We start from the raw sequence: 19362 nt of genomic DNA on the forward strand, positions 1-19362 counted from the left end.
CGGGCGGGCGAAGCTGCCGGCTAAAGAACGCCAGCGGTTGCCAAGCTCCATGCACCCATTGCTCGTGCACCGCGCCCACCGCGTAGTCCGAGGCATCGGTGGTGAGGGCGATCGGTGCATCGGGCGCCGGGTGCGCGAGCATGGTGGCGTTAGCCAAGGCGAGCTTCGCGCCCGTGAACGCCGTGTCCATCTGCTCGGTCCAGGTAACGTCGCCTTTGCCCGGCTTACCTCGGAGAGCTTCGTGCAGGGGGCGCAGGAGCTGGGCGATACGGGGCAGGAACCGATGGTAAAAGTTCACCATGCCCAGGAACTCTTGCAGCCCTCTGATCGTGCGGGGGCGCGGAAACCCCTTCACCGCCTCCACCTTGGCCGGCAGGGGGACGGCTCCGTGCCTGGTGACACGGTGCCCCAGAAAATCGATTGTGGCGGCGCCGAACCGGCACTTTGCGGGGTTCACAATCAGGCCATGCTGGCCCAGGCGTTCGAAGAGCGTGCGGAGGTGGCGTAGGTGCTCTTCGCGGGACGCGCTGGCGACGAGGATATCGTCCAGGTAGACGTAGACAAAATCCAAGTCGCGCAGGACGCTGTCCATCAGTCGCTGGAACGCCTGAGCCGCATTCTTCAGACCGAAGGGCATGCGCAGGAACTCGAAGAGTCCGAAAGGCGTGATGACCGCCGTCTTCGGGACGTCCTCCGGCCTGACGGGGACCTGATGGTAGCCGCGTATGAGGTCCACCTTCGAGAAGAAGGACCTGCCCGCCAAACGGGCGGAAAAGTCCTGAATGTGGGGGACGGGGTAGCGGTCGGGAGTCGTGGCGTCATTGAGACGGCGATAGTCCCCGCACGGTCGCCATCCCCCGCCGGGCTTCGGCACGATGTGCAGCGGCGACGCCCAAGCGCTCTCTGAGCGCCGAACGATGCCGAGTCGCTCCAGGGTAGCGAACGCCGCTTTTGCCACCGCCAGCTTCGTCGGCTCGAGGCGGCGTGCCCGGGCGTAGACCGGTGGCCCGACGGTGGGGATGTGATGGGCCACCCCGTGCTTGACGGCCCCCGCCGAGAAGGTGGGCCGCGTGAGGGCCGGGAAGCCGGCGAGGAGGCGGGTGAATGCGTCCGCTGCCGGAAGCGTACAGACCAACGTGGCCGGAACCGAATCGTTCGGCAAGCCGCTTGGCAAGCCGCTCGTTGAGCTGGGCAACGCACAAGCGAGCGAGCTGAACGTCTCGGCCTGGACAAGCCGTCTGCGCTTGACGTCGACCAGGAGCCCATTAGCGCACAGGAAGTCCGCGCCAAGCAGTGCCATGGGCACGTCGGCGGTGACGAACGTCCATCGGAAAAACTGCCCTCCAAACCGCAGAGAGAGGCAGCGTTTTCCGTATGTACGGATGGGCGTCCCGTTCGCGGCAAGCAGCGCGGGGCCCCCACCCGCGGCGTGCTTGTCTGACGTGCCGGCGGGAATGACACTCACCTGCGCTCCCGTGTCGCACAGGTAACGGCGCCCGGAGAAGGTGTCCGTTATGAACAGCAGGCTGCTCGAACGGCCGGCGCTCATCGCCACTATTGAGCGCCGGCCCGGGCGTTTCCCGACCCGTTGAAGGAGCACGGCGGATGACACCGCCGAGCTTCGTGGCCGAACTTGGCGTGGAACCAGCACCAGGTGGTGGAGCTGGAGGAGCGCGGCTGGCTCCGCCAGGCCGGTGGAGTTGGCGGGTTTCCCCGCGGTGGCGGTTTTCGCCGCGGCGGTGGGCGGGGCGTGGCGGCGTTCACGAGGTGCGTATCAGCATGCTGCTGAACATCAGCGCGCTGTAGAAGCTGATGCTGTGGAACATGCTGCTGAACATCAGCGTCGAGGGCCGTGACGGCCACCCCGACGCTCGCCCGCGTGTCCGAAGCGGCGAAGTACCTGTCCGCCTTGGCGGCCAATGCTCGGGGTTCCGTTAGCTCGGTCCCGGCCAACGCGAGGCGAACCTGCGCTGGAAGTTGGCGCCGGAAAAGCGCCCGGAATAGCGAACCGGGGGCTTCGTCGCCCAACAGTGACAGCATATGGTCCATTCGGACCGACGGGCGCGTCTCACCGAGCTCGGGGAGATCCAGGAGGCGGTCGGCCCGTGCGTCGTCCGTGAGGCCGAACGTGGCTAGGAGTAGCCGCTTGAGTGCCTCGTACTTGTGGCCGTCCGGTGGGTGGCGAAGGACGGACACAACTCGAGCGGCCGTGCCGGGCCCGAGGGAGGCGATGACATGGCAGTAGCGCAGGTCGTCGTTGGTGAGGCACCGAAGCTGAAATTGGGCTTCGGCTTGAACGAACCAGACTTCGGCCTGGGCCTCCCAAAATTCGGGAAGTTTAATCGCCATTGCCTTGTCGTTGGCCATTGCAATGGCGTCGTGTTCGGAAGGATCGCTACGGCAGATCCAACGTCGAGGGTCACCAGTAAAGCGCGGCGTTACGCACGCTGCTTGTGAGCAAGGAGGAAGCGGACAAGCGGTAACATATAAACGTCTTTATTGTAAGACTACACTGTAACACTGAAATGCTCCGGGCTGGTCGCCCGGTGTATATCATGAGGCCACGCCTACCCCTCGGGCGTGGCCACCGCCCACTTGGTGCGTGGAATGATGTCACCACGCCAGTGGGCTTTTGTGTCCGCCACAGTACGGTATATGTAATTAATTGACACAAAAAGTATGACACACACACACACACACACACACACACACACACACACACCTCATCCATTTATAGTAGATTACAACATACATTTTACCCCACTAGTGAGGTACCCGTGGGACGACGGGTGGGGAGGCCAGAAGCAAACAGACAATGCAGAAACGGCGAATGCTAAAGCATGAAACCAATAAATTCCACATTCCTCTAGCACCTTCAGTCGCACGTCAGACATGGACAGCAAGTTCGTGAAGGACTTCCATGAAAACGTACCCGTTGCAAACGGGTACATTTGTTCCATACCCAGTCAATGGCGAATCTGCATATGGCGATCCGCGAATTCACGTTTAGAAAGTAGAAACCATCACGGCATTCGCGGCAGGTTCATAATTGTCATCAAAATCTAAACAGTATTTGTAGAACTAGCAACGGAACCCGCCCTATGGGCGGGGCTTCAATTGGGAGGCCCAAATGAAAAGGCAAAATATCAGAAATTAAAGGCTTTTTTTTTTTTTAACGATTCATATAAACATCCATTAAATATCACACGCAAATCATCAAATCACATCTAAACAGTATTTGTAGAATTTCAATAAAAGCCACATCACTGTTCATATCGGTAAATATTAATATTATTCCATCGTGTTTCAAATCGTGATATCAACTGTACGCTTTTCTTTAGGGGAAAAAATTGAATGATTTTGTACCTCTTCTTCAGCTTAGAACTTCAGGATAGACGACATTGCTGATAAAAGTTCCTTTTTGTCCCCCATCGCACCGCGGAGCGAAAGGGGGACTTCACTGTTTATAAACAAACCCACCATATCCGCGCATGCGCAGCAGCCTGGTTGGCAAAAGCGCAGTGTTTTCGTTTTGCACAATGGCGTCGCTCGACACACATGTGATCGTTTCGGAGTATTTTAATAGTCTTGACACTGTTGCAAAATCTCGGTACAAATCGATGTTGAGTTATAGGAATGGTGAGGATATTCTTCCGGATCCATTTGCATTGAAAGGATGGCAAAACAATCCATCTTGCTGGTCAGATTTGAACTACGGCGATGTGTACACGTACTTGATCGACACACCGGGTATCTACACAAGGGAGTCACGGAAGGCATTCAGGTCACTAGAGGCATACAATTTTTTTTGTAAGTGGTCATGTGAAGCCACTGTGGTATCATGCGATCGGGAATGATGTACCATTCTGCTTTATCAAAGGCAAAGTCATACCATCACAGCATCTCAACAACAAACTTCATGAGGCCTTCATGAGGGTGTGTGTGGGGAAGAAGGAAGCTTCTGTCTACTGTGCACATTGCACATGTATGGCTGGGTGAGTGATAAATATTGCCTTTTGAAGTTTGTCAATTACATACATTGTGCAATATTTATGAGTTTTGATTAAACAATTAAACTTGCGCAAGATGCGCAAGATTGGAGGTCTCGTCTCTTCAAAGCTGTCCATGCGCGCTCGCTTTCGAAGTTAAGTAACTTTTCACAATTGTGTTTTTGTCGAAACTGTATCTTTCTCTCGGTGTATGTACCTATTGGGGTGTCTTTAATAGTATTCTTGGCGTTGGTTTTTCATACCTGTGTACAGAATCGTCGGTCTTTCGTATCGCGTATACTGAGGCCTAAGTGTAGTACTAGGCTACCGTGTCCGACCTTGGCTTGAGGCTTTGTTTTTGTCTCAGCGGTTCTCCGATCGCGCTGCAATTACCTTCCGGTCTCTGTTTTTCACGGTCTTTTCATCCCATACTTCCTTGTTTTAAAATCTCAAAAAAAAAACAAAAAAAAAAAACATCTTCTGTTCTTATTCGTTTATTCGTTCTTATTTGTTTGTTCGTTCTTCGACCACGTTGTTTGTGATCACGTGATCACGTTTTTAAAAAATGTCTCATCTGACCCCTGAAGACCTGTATTCTGTCATATTCGATAACACCTTTTTCTTCTTCTTCTATAAAAGGATGCTTTCGACTTGCTCACCAAATCTATTCATTCCAAAAAAAAATTCCATCTCTTATAGTGCATCTTTCATTCATTCCCTAAACTCTCCAGAACTCCATCCTCCCTCTAGCGTCCTCAAACGTATTTTTGACTCGAATGTCTCAAGAAACTCATTTTGCAATAAATGTTCGTTTCCCATTAATCGTACACTTTTCAAAATCCCATCACCCCAAAATCCCATTTCCCATCACCCCTCCCCTCTAAATCTACCCCCTTGCCCCTCCCCTCCAAATCATCCCCATCACCCATCTCTTTCAAATCTTCCCCCTTGCCCCTCCCCTCCAAATCTTCCCAATCACCCATTCCTTTCAAATCTCCCCCCACACCCCTCCCCTCCGAGACTCTCCCTCGCTCCTCCCCTCCTAGACTCCCCTCTCACCCCTCCTCCTCAAAGCGTCCTCCCCACTTCTTCCCCCTTCCAACTTTCACCTTCATCTCCCTCAACCTTCTGCCTCGCTCTTCCCCCTCGTCAAATAACACCTCACTCCGCCTCTCCCAATCACCATCAAACCTTTTGTCTGCCCCATTCTTCCCTTTCTCCAAGCTATTCTGTAATCTCCGACACACCTTCAACAGCTCTCCCTACCTCTTCCTCCTCTTCCACATCTTACCCTACCGCTCCCCCCCCCCCCCCTGTTCTGTATCCGATGCTCCCCCTTCCTCTTCCTTAACAGTATGGACCTCAAACATCCGGGGCCTTCGCTCAAACTTGTCTGATCTCTCCATACAGGTTGCTTCTGACAAGCCAGACGTGATCTGCTTAACAGAAACTTTCCTCCTTCATGATGTCTCTGATTCCTTGGTATCTCTCCCAGGTTACTCCCTCCTCCGGTATGATAGACCTGAGCCTCGTCCTGGAGGTGGGGTTGCTATCTTTATAAAAAAACTCTCTTCCTCACTCGCCCTGCACTGCCCTCTCTCCACCTCACCCCCAGGAATACCTTTGGCTACGGCTTCCCGTTCGCTCCCACCTTTTGTTCATATGTGTGTTGTACCGTCCACCAAACAGTGATGACTCCATCTACATCTCACTGTCTGAGAATATGGACCAACTTCTATCTACCCATCCCAACTCTCTCTTCCTCATATGTGGTGATTTCAACTGTCACCATGCCAGTTGGCTGGGTGTGGGTACCTCTCTCACCAGCCATGGCTCTTCAGCAAAGGACTGCTGTGACTCACTGGGACTGACACAATCTGTCAATTTCCCGACCGGATTTCAGTCAACGGAGCATCTTCTCTTCTGGACTTGGTTATGACTAACTTCCCTGAAAATGTCTGCTGCTCTTCTTCTGCTCCAATCGGCTCTTCTGATCATGTGCTTGTTAAAGTGGACATCTCTCTGACCATTCTCAGAGAGCCTCCTCAGCGTCGACGAGTCTGGCATTTCACTCAGGCCAACTGGCACGGTCTTCAAGCAGCCATCAATCATCTGGACTGGTCTCCCATCTCTACTGCCTCTGACATAAATTCTTCCTGGGAATTCTTCCAAAACAAACTGCTCTCTCTCATGCACAGATTTATCCCATCTCGTCTTCTGTTGTCATACCCTTCCTCCCGTCCATGGTACACAGAATCTTGTGGTGAGGCTATTGCCCAGAAACAACTTGCTTTCGTCTCCTGGAAAGCAAATCCAACGGAAGGAAATCTCATTTCCTTTCACAAAGCCCGAAACAAGTGTGTGTCCACCCTCAGGAGAGCCAGGAAACAATATCTCTCCGTTCTCAGGACCGAACGCTCTTATCTGTCTCCCTCTTGCAAATCCTGGTGGCGTCTGGTCAAATCTGTTTCTGGTGTTTGTTCCCCCTCCATCCCCTCCCTCACCTCAAATGGCCACACGGCTGACTCCGCACGTGAAAAAGCTGAATTCCTCAACTCTGTGTTTGCCTCTAAATCTTGTGTCCCAAACATATCCCTCTCTGTACCCACCGTACCCAGTCGTACCCAGCTGCTCCTGGACTCTGTGTCCTTTCCTCCTGACAAGGTCGAAAAGTTTCTGTCAACCCTCGACTCGGATTCTGCAACTGGACCTGACGGCATCAGCCCACGGGTCCTAAAATCCTGTTCTTCCGCTCTTTCACTCCCTCTCTCTGTTCTCTTCACCCTCTCTTTTGCTCAAGGTCATCTTCCATCTGCTTGGAAATCTGCCAACATCACCGCTTTGCACAAAAAAGGTGCAAAAACAGATCCCAGCAACTACAGACCAATCAGCCTTCTCCCAATTATCAGCAAAGTCATGGAATCCATCATTGCTTCAGATATGAAATCTTTCCTCTTCTCCAATGGCTTGATCTCTGATCATCAATTTGGTTTCAGACCTGGATACTCTACTCTGGACATGCTGCTTCTGCTTTCTCAACAATGGATGGAGGTCCTCAATGCCAAACAGGAAATTAGAGCAGTCTCCCTTGACATATCACGTGCCTTCGATACGGTCTGGCACCCCGCTCTGCTCACCAAACGCTCCTCTTTTGGTATCCATGGAAATCTCCACGCATGGCTGGCGGACTTCCTCTCTAGTCGTAGTCAACGTGTGGCCCTGAATGGGTTTCTCTCATCTCCTCTTCCTGTTCAGGCTGGAGTTCCACAAGGCAGTGTTCTGGGCCCTGTGCTTTTTCTGGTCTTCATCAATGATCTCTCTGACTCTCTTGAAAATCCTCTGCATCTCTTTGCTGATGACTCTACTCTCTGTCGCTCCATTCTTCATCCCTCAGATCGGCAGTCTGCAGCCTCCTCACTCTCTGCAGACCTGGACAAAATCACAGACTGGGCAAACAAGTGGAACATGTCTTTCAATCCTGACAAATCTCACACTCTTACGATGTCTCTCTGAAAAGACCGACTGGACAACCCTCCCATCCACTTTCTGAATAATCCTCTCCAAGAAGTTCTGTCACTCAAGCTTTTGGGTCTCACTATCTGCCATGATCTTTCCTGGGAAAACCACATTTCAAATCTGGCCTCCAAAGCCAGTCGCTGACTGGGCATCCTCCGTTGTGCGAAGTCCTTCCTTGGCACACCTGAGCTCCTCACCACATACAAGGCTTTCATCCGCAGCTCAATGGAATACTGCTCTCCCCTCTGGGCTGGTGCTCCTGCCTCACACCTAGCTCGTCTTCACGCTGTTGAAACCAAAGCATTCAGAATCATTGGAATCTCCCGCGATGAAGCTAACTCCAAGGGCCTCTCACTCACTCACCGCAGGCAGGTTGGTGGTCTTTCCGTCTTCTACCGACTCCTCTCTGGCCTTGCCCCCCCCAGCTCTCTCTGGGCTCTGTCCCGCAAATATTCCTACAGGTCGCACAAGATCTGCCTGCAACCCTCTTATGGTCAAATTGCCAAAATCAAGACTCTCTGCTCACCTTCACTCCTTCATTCCTCTTTTCTCCCGCCTCTGGAACAAACTCCCTCACTCTCTTCAATTCCACTCCACCCTCCAGGTCTTTAAAACAGCTGTTCACCACCATCTCTTATCTTCCCCCATCCAAAACCTTGATCTTTTCTACCCCCACTAATTTCACCCCAATTCCACTTTTTTGAAACACCAACTTCTGTCCTGGAAGTCCTTGGTGTCCTTGTGTTTTATACTTCTCCCTCCCCCCCCCCCCCCCCATTCCCATGCCTCCTCCCCCCAAGCCCTCTCCCTTCCACACATCTCCCTGCTCTCAAATGTTGTGTTTGTGTGCTTCCCCTTCTCTCCCCATCTTGTTTTCCGCTCCCTCTTTTTATATATTTTGTTTGTCTGGTTGATTTGTTTGTGAAGTAAATGTTAGCTCTTTCACGAGGCTCGATTCAGTATCCAAAAAAAAAAAAGAAGAAAAAAAAAAAAAAAAAGAATGATGTTTTTATTGTGTGCCCACTCCAGGTTGGGAAACGTTTGCAGCCACGTCGCTGCAGTGCTTTTCAAAATAGAAGCCGCGGTGAAGCTGGGATTAACACAGTCGTCTTGCATAAGTGAAGCATGTCAGTGGAACAAGACATTCAGAGAAACGGTACCTGTCCAATATTTAAAAACATTCGTGTTTCAGAGATTATTTTATGTTGTTGTATTTTGATCACAGTTTGTTTGACCCTCGTACTATTTGTTTGTACATATTTTTTCAGTTGAACCCCAAGTCTGTGGTCGACTGCAAGGATTTGCTCAAACGTAACCGCCAGAAAGAAGTCAAAACTGTTGTATGCCAGCCCAGACAAACACTCCCTGATTTGGATATGCTAAAAGATCTTAAAGCTGTCTGTCCAAATGCAGCATTTTTTAGCCTCATTCCAAAACTGGACGCTGAAGAGACAGACTCCGATACTGAAGAGGAAGACAAGATGTATCTACCTGAGCCCCTAACCTCACTGTACAGGGAGGAGTATTCCACTTGGTCACAGTCTGATCTCCAGGCAGAGTGTCACCAGCTATATTGCAGGTTGACCTCAATAACCTGTGACCAGATTGCACAACTGGAGAAAGTTACCAGGGGTCAGGCTGTGTGTCCTCTCTGGTCGGAGCAGAGGAGGGGTCGCATTACTGCGAGTATTGCACATGAAGTTTTCACAAGGAAGTCAACGACTGACTGTACCTGGTCTGCTTGTGAAAAGAATCATGGGCTATGATTCGAGAAATCTAGAGAAAGTGCCTGCTATAAAATGGTGATTAGCCAACGAGTCAAAAGCGAGGGACGCTTATGTCTGCACAAAGTCAGGGGCTCAGCACAAGAACATTAGTTGCCGACTCTCTGGGCTGGTTCTGGATAAGGACCGGCCATATATTGGAGCGTCTGCGGATGGGATTGTGACATGTGATTGCTGCCAACCAAGGGTGCTTGAAATAAAATGCCCTTACAAACACAGAGATGTCTCTACGCTTGAGGCCGCAAGAAATGATCAACAGTTCTGTCTAGATGTTGATGGCACTCTCAAAGAGTCCCATCCTTATTACACACAGGTGCAACTCCAGATGTTAGTCAATGAATTGCAAGTTGCAGATTTGTGCGTTTTCACAAGCAAGTCATTACATGTTGTGCAAAATATTCCTTTCAATGCACTGTATGTGAATTCTGTTGTGGAAAAATGCCAATCATTCTTTTTGTGTGAACTGCTTCCTGAATGCCTAACACGGAGCTTGGAAGAGAAGGAAGATTAGAACGAGGCAATTCAAAGCACAGAGGAACCGCTATATTGCATTTGATTATTGTGCACGTACATGTTTACCAGTTTTGTATTTATTAAAGTTCCGTTTGTCGATCTCAAGTTTGTCATATGAGCTTCCGTGCAATAACAAAGCAACATATTTTGTTCAATATAAAATAATTTTTTATTTAAAAAAAATACCAAAAAGGTTCACTGATACACAAGTGAATACAAGGTCATGCAACAAAGCAAACAGTCTGTCACTGAAATAAAAAACATACCATTCATAGATGAATACAATTTTGTACAAACATGAGAAGAGGCTGAATAATCTTGTTTTGTGACCAGTCAACAAATAACAGTGTGATATCTGACTAATCTGGGCATCTATCTGACTAATCTGGAGTGCAAATTGGTCATCGCTGCTGCTATCATAACCATGTTATCAATGTGTGGCACAAGAGACAGGGGTACAATATTTGCAATTAGTTTAAAATTTTTCAACCTCTCCATCATGCGTTCGATGTGTATCCTCACTCTAGCCAAACTTCGAGACATTTCCACCTCCTTCATTGTGAGCTGCCTTTTGCCCCTGGTAAAACTTGGAATGGCTAGATGAGCACCTCTTATTGCCAGTTCTTCTTCGATAAGAAAACCTCTGTCAGCTAAGACTTGGTCGTCATATTCAATTAGATCCAAAAACCCTGACATTTGAGTTATCATTTTGTCTGACACCCTCCCTCCAAATGCTTTCGATACAAATGATACACCCCCAGCTGGATTTATGCCAACTAATATTTTCAGAGTATTGTGATGCTTGTAGTTTGACCAAGTATGTGCCCGCATTGTCAGATTACGAGCCCTCTCACAAAAGATCTCGGTACAATCGATTATCACTCTACATTTCGAATATGATGGTTTAAATACAGAGGGGAGTGTCCGAATAACATCATCCTTTTCAGGCCATCTGACTAGGAAGCATAACTTTTGGGCTATTTCTGGCAACCCATCATTAATCAATTTAGACACCAACGAAGTAGATACATTAAACCTAAAAGCCAAATATTGATTGAGTAGACCAAGTCTAAGCTTCATCAATATCATGAGAAAAATGCATGGTTGTGACAAGACTTTGGACGTGGGTAGCACAGGTGCACAAAGAGCAAGAGCCCACGAAAATACTCCAAAATTTGGGAACCCTGTGAAAAAATTTGTTTTGAACTCCGAATTGCCAATGACAAGAAATTGTTCATTGAATTGTGCTTGTTGCAGTTTAAGCTTCAGTTCTCTGTTTTCCTCTTGGAGCCTCTCAAGTTCCTTGTATAGCATTTTGTTCTCCTTCTGAAGCTCATCACATCGGTCAGGTTCTTTCTGCTGGTCATCACCTGATTGCACAAACAATAAATGGAACGTATGGAAATATTCAAATATTATTAATCAGAAGGGGTTGCTGACACTCAAGGTTGATGATAATTGTACTAACCGTCCACATTTATTTCTTCAATTGGAGGACTGGTCTCTTCACAAGGGGCAGCTGCAATACTCATGGATAGTTCCAGGAGGATCTCAGCACCTTGCAACTGATCTGTTCTTGTTCTCTCCCTCTCTTCTCCCACCTTGTTTTTTGTTTCAGCACGCTGCTTAGTACGTAAGTGCCTTTTTTTCTTCTTCACTGAACGCTCCAGCTCTCCATTCTCCATGCACCCCATCAACAAATTAGGAACGAAATCTGGGTCATTGGAGATGTCGTTGGGTTTACCTGAAAGCCAACGAAGCTCTGTTAGAAACTAAACAAACAAAACAAACAAAATGACATGCAACTTCTTTTCTTCCTAAAATCAACACAAAGTTAATAACAAAAAAAACTGTAAATTTCACAAACCTGACAAGAAATGTGTACTACAAACACGAGTGTGCGCTGTTGGGCTCCATTGTTTTCTCCGAATGGCATTTATCCAAGCCGATCGTTTGGGTTCTTTCTCTGGAATTCTATGGAAACTTATTCCCGAGTTCTTTTCAAATCTATTTGTGCAATTAACAACACAGCAGCTCACAGGCATTGTCCATGAAATGGTGTCACGTCAATGATCGTAAAACTTCACCACTTAGAGACGGCCAGCATGGTTGGTGTTTTGCCAACCAAAACAAAGAGTGCGGTCACGTGACGTCACGGTAAACATCGCTATGGTTTTCCCCTCCGTCCGTGTGTGCGTCCGTGCGTGCGGGCGTGCATACGTGCGTGTGTGCGTAAGCGAAGCACCGAATTCTAATTTGGTGTGTGGGTGCAACCCACGTCAAAATCCAAGATGGCCACCGCCATGTATGTCTGAACCTTGTGAGTGGAATATCTTGAACAAGTACAAAAAGTTATAATTAAAACAAAAGCCGCGTCGATGTTACACAATGCCTAGATGCAGCTGTGCCTATAACGTCGACGTTATAGGCACAGGACATTCCTATTGATTCGATTACTTGATGTTATTTTTGTGCAAAGTGAAAATATATCTCGGCAATTTCCCGTGTGTGGCGACGAATTTTTAATATATCTCGGCATTTTCCCGTCTGTTATTTCAGGCGGTGTATGACTGACCATGCCGCGATTAAAAAAATATATATCTCGGCAATTTCCCGTGTGTGGCGACACGTGAACGAAGCTATGCTGCTCTCTCCACATTATTGTGACGACGTATAAATTAAATATTTCATCGTGACGATTGTCATCAAATGGACGAATTTTTAATATATCTCGGCATTTTCCCGTCTGTTATTTCAGGCGGTGTATGACTGACCATGCCGTGATTGTAAAAATATATATCTCGGCAATTTCTCGTGTGTAGCGACAGTGAACGAAGCTATGCTCCTCTCTCCACATTATTGTGACGACGTATAAATGAAATATTTCATCGTGACGATTGTCATCAAATGGACGAATTTTTAATATATCTCGGCATTTTCCCGTCTGTTATTTCGGGCGGTGTATGACTGACCATGCCGCGATTTAAAAAAAAATATCTCAATGGACTTGAAGTTACAGGCCTTTGAGAATTCATTTCGTTCTATATAGGGCAACTTTCATCGGATTTTCTTCACGTTTTTTTTCAACCGAGTCTAAAACTATGTTAGCGACTGTGAAAAATGAAATGATATATCGAATTTGATTTGAAAGAAAACTGTGTGAGAGAGCAAGACACCACGGGCCTACAAAACAGGCCTCAAAGCTATGCGAGTTAATAAAATGGTGGATATTTGTTTATATGAAGCCTCTCCCACAATGGGTGGAGCTATGGTTCCCAGAATGGGTGGAGCTTTGAGGTTTTGTCTTCTCTGCAAGAACAACAACAACAAGAAGAAGAAGAACAAGAAGAAGAACAACAACAACAGCAGAGGGCACTCTATGAGCAGCGTCTGCGACACGGCTAAAAATAAGTGAACTACTAACTTCTAATCTGGTGTGTGGGTGTATCTACGCATATGGGAGAACGCTATTGAAAATTGGGTCGCCACGTCAAAATCCAAGATGGCCGCCGCCATGTATGTCTGAACATTGTGAGCGAAATATCTTGAAAAATAAACGAACTACTAACTTCTAATCTGGTGTGTGGGTGTATCTACGCATATGGGAGAACGCTATTGAAAATTTGGTCGCCACGTCAAAATCCAAGATGGCCACCGCCATGTATGTCTGAACCTTGTGAGCAGAATATCTTGAAAAATAAGCGAAGTACCAACTTCTAATCTGGTGTGTGGGTGCATCTAGGCATAAGGAAGAAAGCTATTGAAAATTGGGTTGCCACGTCAAAATCCAAGATGGCCACCACCATATATATGTCTGAACTTTGTGAGCGAAAAATCTTGGAAATTAAACGAACTACTAACTTCTAATCTGGTGTGTGGGTGTATCTACGCATAAGGGAGAAAGCTATTGTAAATTGGGTCGCCATTTCAAAATCCAAGATGGCCTCCTTGCGTCTTCCACTTTGTCAACTCACATCACTTCACCGACGGGGGACCTATAGGCCTCAAGCTGACACCGTGTATCGTTCAATCCCGTTCCAAGGTCAGAGAGACTAAAAAATATGCACTGGTAATCTGAGTACATGCCGAGTTATAGCACATACAAAAAGTTTAACGAACAGATCCTGCCAGTTTGAAAGTTTTCCATGTGTTTATGTCGCACTACTTTGTCTTGCATCGAAGGCACTAATTTTGAATCTAGGCCTATCAGAACACTTGCTAGGGTCACATGGCATTCAAAATGGCGGCGCCCATGTCACGCTGAATGTTTAGTCATGGCCTCGGGAAAATCGCGTTTAAAGTGCTTCATGCACTTTGAACATGTCGTGAATGACATAACTTCGCCGTTTACGCCTCTTAGATGGAGTAAATATCGTGAATGCCTGCAGACATGGCTGCCATTGGACGGTGAGTGTCACAATCTTGCCAACAGACACCAGCATCTGGTCAACGTCGAGTTCACCAACATAACTGCAGAGGCAGGATTTCACCCTACATGTTATCAACGCTTCATCAACAAGAGACTGATAGAACTGAGTTCCAAAAAATGTCTGAAGAGGCAGCTGCGGCAGAGTTTGGAGAGTGGGGGATCGCTTCAGTGTTCAGGTTCAGTGCACACAGGCCAGCAACATCAGTCTGCTGTACACAGGCCGAGTCCGTGGAAAAAATTGAGGTCACATGAGGTCACATTGTCACATTGAGTGAGGTCACCTGCATTCACCCAAACATGTCCTACCAGCAGTGTGCATTATTTGTAAGAAGGCAGACCGGTACGTGAGAGTCTCTCATAAAACAACAAAGGATAGTTTGATGCAAGCTGAAACGTTAACAGCAGGTGAGTACATATTCTAAAAGAAATTGGCAGAAGACTGGAATTCCGAAATGAATGATCAGGGAAAATACAAACTATGATATTCATTTGATCTATGTTTTCAGGGAAATTGCTGGAAGCCGCTACTCTCAAAAATGACGAAGGCATCCTATTGCACATCAGAGGGAAAGACTGCGTTGCCCTGGAAGCGAGATACCACAAAGTATTGTTGCGGATATGAGGATTATGTTTTTTTATTGTGTTGTATTGTATAGTAAATGGTTGTGCAATATTGCTTTATTCTGGACCCTCCTGCCTCCAGTGTTGTATAAAGGTCAAAGGGCGTTCCCGTAGTTAATTCCATAAAGCATACACGTTAGCCAATCATAGATTTCCCCCTGGTTGATAGTTATATCTTTATTATGTGTATTAGGGTAAGGCCTTGTCTTCCATTAAGATGACACTCCATTGCACAAAGTGAAATAAGATAGATTCCCTTCATTCTTCAATCCCATTCCCAAAACCTCCATTTCCCCTTTCGTCATTGCCAAGCCTCAATTGCCAATTACATCCCCTCCAAAACCACCATTGAACATGTGCTCGGGTCGGGGAAGAAGGGCGTGCCCGCCCGTCGTCATCAAGGGCGGAGCCAGAGGGTCGCGCGACCAACCAGGGCCGAGGTGAGCACACCGATGGGCGTGTCCTGAAGGCCGGCGGCTTGATCGCCGGAGGCGCTATAAAACCGCGCACGCAAGGTACTGCGTGAGATCATCCAGGGAAGCACAAAGCCTGCTATTCGTCGCCTTGCTCACCAAAGTTGGACCAAGCAAGAGAGTTGGGCAAGAAGCAAGCACGTTGTTCAGTTGTGTGGTTGGACGAGACGAGTCCTGAAAGGAGCACGCGACGTCCACACAGCCGCAGCAGCAACAGCAGCAACAACAGCAGTTTGGGGCCTTGACGGCAGTTTTGAGCAGGGTCGCGAAGGAACGGCAGCTGTTAAACGCGCCGATCGTGCTGCAGTACCATTGGACCTTCCTCTCCCTCCAGCCATCCACCTCCTGCCTTTCCATCCTTTTGTGTACGTGAGTTTGTTCTGTGTGTCTTGTCCATGGGTATTTAATTAAGCTTGTATAAGGTAATAATTGCACTGTGTCTCTAATTCTTCTGTATATTATTTTCTTATCTTTCCTTCTTCCTTGGTTACTTTGAGCGTGTATATAGTAGGAATAAATTTAGTAGTATTTTCAACCTTTTTTTCGTCTTCTTCTTCTTCTTCTTCACATCCGTGTCGCTTTTGTCTTTTCCATATTGAATATCTGTGGCGCGATCCGGCCAACGTTCGGGAATCGGGTTAGTCGGGGTAACTGTTAGGGCCGCGGGGCCTCCGCTCGGCAAAACCAACATCTTATCCGCGGTCCGTAACAATTGGTGTCAGGAGTGTCGGATTCGGACCTGGGACTAAATTTATTTAGCCCAAATTTTGGAACACCAATTGTACTATTGGCAGTAACAATTGGTGTCGGGAGCGGGGTCGGACCCGAAGCGTGCTTAACGCGCTCAAAATTACGAGCTGCCAAAATTTGTGTTGTTTTAAAGAAAAACCCGAATTTTGAAATCGCGCCATGGCTGGTCAAGGCGACGGGATGTCGGTGGGAGAGATAGATGGGGTAGAATCGACCCAGGACCTAGGGGAAATGTATGTGGAGGAGGGCAATGAGGAGGTGGTTGAGGAGGTTTCAGGCGCGCAAAATGGCGCTCTCGTGCACGAGGTTATGGGCGCAAAATGGCGCCTCGCACATGGCTACGGCGCCTGCGACCGTAGCAGCGCCCCGGTGGATTCGAACCTTTTTTTGCTACAAATGGGGGCCATTATGGACAAAATGGGGGAACGGCTAGAAGCTAAATTTGAGGGGTTAGACAATAATTTTAAGGGGTTAGACAAGAAATTTGAGGGGTTAGACAGTAATTTTAAGGGGTTAGACAAGAAATTTGAGGGGGTAGACAAGAAATTTGAGGGGTTAGACAATGGGATAGAAGGGGTGAAACATGGGTTAATGGGGGTGGAAAACAGAATGGCTGCCCAGGAGAATCAGATAGAGGGGGTGAAAGATGGGTTAGAGGGGTTAGAAAACAAGATGGAAAACAAATTGCGGGAAATAGGGGAGCAATCGGCCCGGGAAATTAAACAAATGGGAGAGCAGATAGAGGAGGTGAAAATCGGGGTAGAAAACAAATTGGATGCTCAGAGGGATGAATTGGGACAGATGAGGATGGCATCTACAAAAGAGGGAGGAGATGAAGGAGGAGATACGACGAGGTGTAAGCGAGGAGGTCTCGGGGTACGCGAGGAGGTAAAGCGAGGTGAAAAGCGTATGGAGAAAGAGGTGAGAAATGGGACGGCAAGGTTACAGGGGGGCATAGAAGACCTGACGCAGGAGGTGGAACAGCTGACGGTGGGACAGACGGAGTGAGTGGAGCAGGTACAAAAGAACACTGTGGTACTAGGAGGGTTAAAAGCGACACAAAAAGACATCAGAGACGACTTGATAGCGACGAAGAGGCAATGTCAGATGGTACGTGAGGGACTGACAACGAGGTTGGACGAGGTAACAGAAGTAATGGAGACGAAGGACCGGGAGGTGAGGACGCACATAGAAACGGTCAAGGTAGCCTTAGAGGACGAGATAGAGGAGACGCACCAGGAAATAAAAGAGGTGAAGCAAAAGTTAAAGGAGGTGGAAGAGGGGGTGAGTGAAATTAAGAAGAGACGGACGGAAACTAAGAGAGAAATGCAGGAGGAGGTGATGGAATATGTGCAAGGTCGGTGCTCAAATCGTGATGATGTGCTCGCTAACCAAATAAAGAGTTTGCAGGTGGTGAAGGAGGTGCGACGACGAGGTGCCAAGGTGAGTGGCGATATATTCGGAAATGTAGATGATGTGAGGGGAGCTTCAGTCGGCTTGGGGGTTGATTTGGATCCGGGTGTTCGTGAGAGGCCACTGGTGAAGTGTGCGACAGGTACGGTGTGCGAAGGAAGAGTTGTGCGAGAATGGCCGACTCTGGGGTGTGTAAGGAAAAAGTGCGCGCCGAGGAGTGAGTGTGCTGTCGAGAGTGAGTCGGTCGTAGCGCGTGTGCGAGGGAGCACATGGAAGCGCGTAGTGGGGAGTGTTACAGAGGATGTAACGAGAGAGTGTACACCTGTGGTGAGTGTTACGGAGGGAGTAACGAGAGAGTGTGCACAAGAGGATGCGCGAGAAAGGTGTGTAACAGACAGGTGCATGAGGAAAGAGTGCGCTGTCAAAAGTAAGGAAGAATGCACACCTGTGGTGAGTGTTACAGAGGATGTAACGAGAGAGTGTACACCTGTGGTGAATGTTACAGAGGGTGTAATGGGAGAGTGTGCGCAAGAGGATGCGTGAGAAAGGTGTGTAACAGAGGAGTGCATGAGGAAAGAGTGCGCTGTCAAGAGTGGTGGTGAGAGTAGTGAGAGTGACACGGAGCGTGAGTTGGTTGTGGCAGGTGAGAGAGGATGTACACCTGGAATGGAAGGATGCACACCTGGAATGGTAGAGCGTGTGTGGGAATGCACACTGGAATTGGTAGTGAGGCACGTGGTTGGGTGTGCAAGTGAGAGCGCACCTGTGATTGTCACAGAGGAGGTGACCGAGGAGGGGGCGCGAAGAGGTGTGTTGGTGAGGTGTGCGAACGACGAGTGTGTGCAAAGCTGTGCTGTGGTCAGGTGTGTGACCAAGTCTGTGAGCGAAAGAACGAGTGCAATAGCGAAGTACGCGGGGTGTACGGGCGGCGTTGGAGCACCGAGCTCGGTGAGGGTGAAAGGGGTAGCGTATGCATGTGAGCATGCAGGTGAAGCATCGACGGTAACCGGGTTAGCGATTAGAGCGACTTATAGCCGAATCGGGCCCTCGGTGCGCGCCGGGCAGCTTTGCGTGCCGCGAGGACCAGCGGGAATCCGAACCACGGCGGTTTCGAAAGAACCGCCGTACGCGATCCACGCCGGGCCGCGCTTTGAACGGCCGCGTCCGTGCTCCACTAGACGGAGCGGGCAGCCCTATAGGAAGGGTCGTCATGGCGACCCCTTCTTGTTGAGGCGTTCCGGCAGGTCGAGATCGGGCCATTGGACGGCTCTGTGCCGAGATGGTGCGTGGGATCTCGGCCCGGGTAAGCCCCCGTCCTTGCACCGAATGTCGGACGCATCCAGCCGCCGGCACCAAGCAACCCGCATTCATTGCTCGGCTTTACGAAGCCGGGCTGTAGAAGTGAATTGGCGCACCGAGAGGCACTAGTGAGTAGACTGTGATGATGAGGATAGTTGTTTGGACCCGAAATTAGAAAAACAAAATTTGATGATTGGCAGTAATGATTGGCAGATGATGGGTAGTGATTGGCAAATTTTTGATTGGTTGAATTTGGACAAGCTAAATTTATAGTGGGAGATACCCGATGTGATGGGATGGCAACTATGCCATCTCTCACAACGGGGGCAAAGGAGCACTAGACTTATGGGGTTGGCAGTGAAAACTAGCCCGGGAGGGTTAGGATATAATGTGTAGGGACCTAGCGATGACCTTAGGTAACGTTAAGATTAGGTAGTGACAATGATACCGGTAGTGGGGACGCAGGTAGGTTAGAGTGGATGATAATGACATGGTATGTGCTTAGTTTAAAGGGAAGACGGGGAGCACTAAGTTAGCAGGGCAACAGGTAGTTCAGATGATGCCGTGTGTATGGT

At 48.7% G+C, this 19362-nt stretch overlaps 2 protein-coding genes across 2 annotated transcripts in view; one reads left to right on the top strand and one right to left on the bottom strand.

The window, feature by feature from the left end:
- The first annotated feature begins 8576 nt into the window (after positions 1-8576).
- Positions 8577-19362, top strand: part of LOC137425538 (protein deacetylase HDAC6) — an 88991-nt gene continuing 78205 nt past the window's right edge. Inside the window, exon 1 of the mRNA XM_078776771.1 lies at positions 8577-8661. The gene's annotated coding sequence lies outside the window, so the exon portion shown is untranslated. The remainder of the gene's footprint in view (positions 8662-19362) is intronic.
- LOC137426283 (uncharacterized) lies at positions 9954-11375 on the bottom strand. The gene is made up of 2 exons (XM_068114942.2): positions 11271-11375; positions 9954-11172 (listed from the first exon to the last, which is right to left on the bottom strand). The coding sequence occupies exons 1-2, from the start codon at positions 11332-11334 to the stop codon at positions 10175-10177; spliced, it is 1062 nt and encodes a 353-aa protein (XP_067971043.2). The 5' UTR covers positions 11335-11375; the 3' UTR covers positions 9954-10174.

This window comes from Myxine glutinosa, chromosome 4 (assembly GCF_964187855.1).
Source record: "Myxine glutinosa chromosome 4, kmMyxGlut1.1, whole genome shotgun sequence".
NCBI classification, from domain to species: Eukaryota; Metazoa; Chordata; class Myxini; order Myxiniformes; family Myxinidae; genus Myxine; species Myxine glutinosa.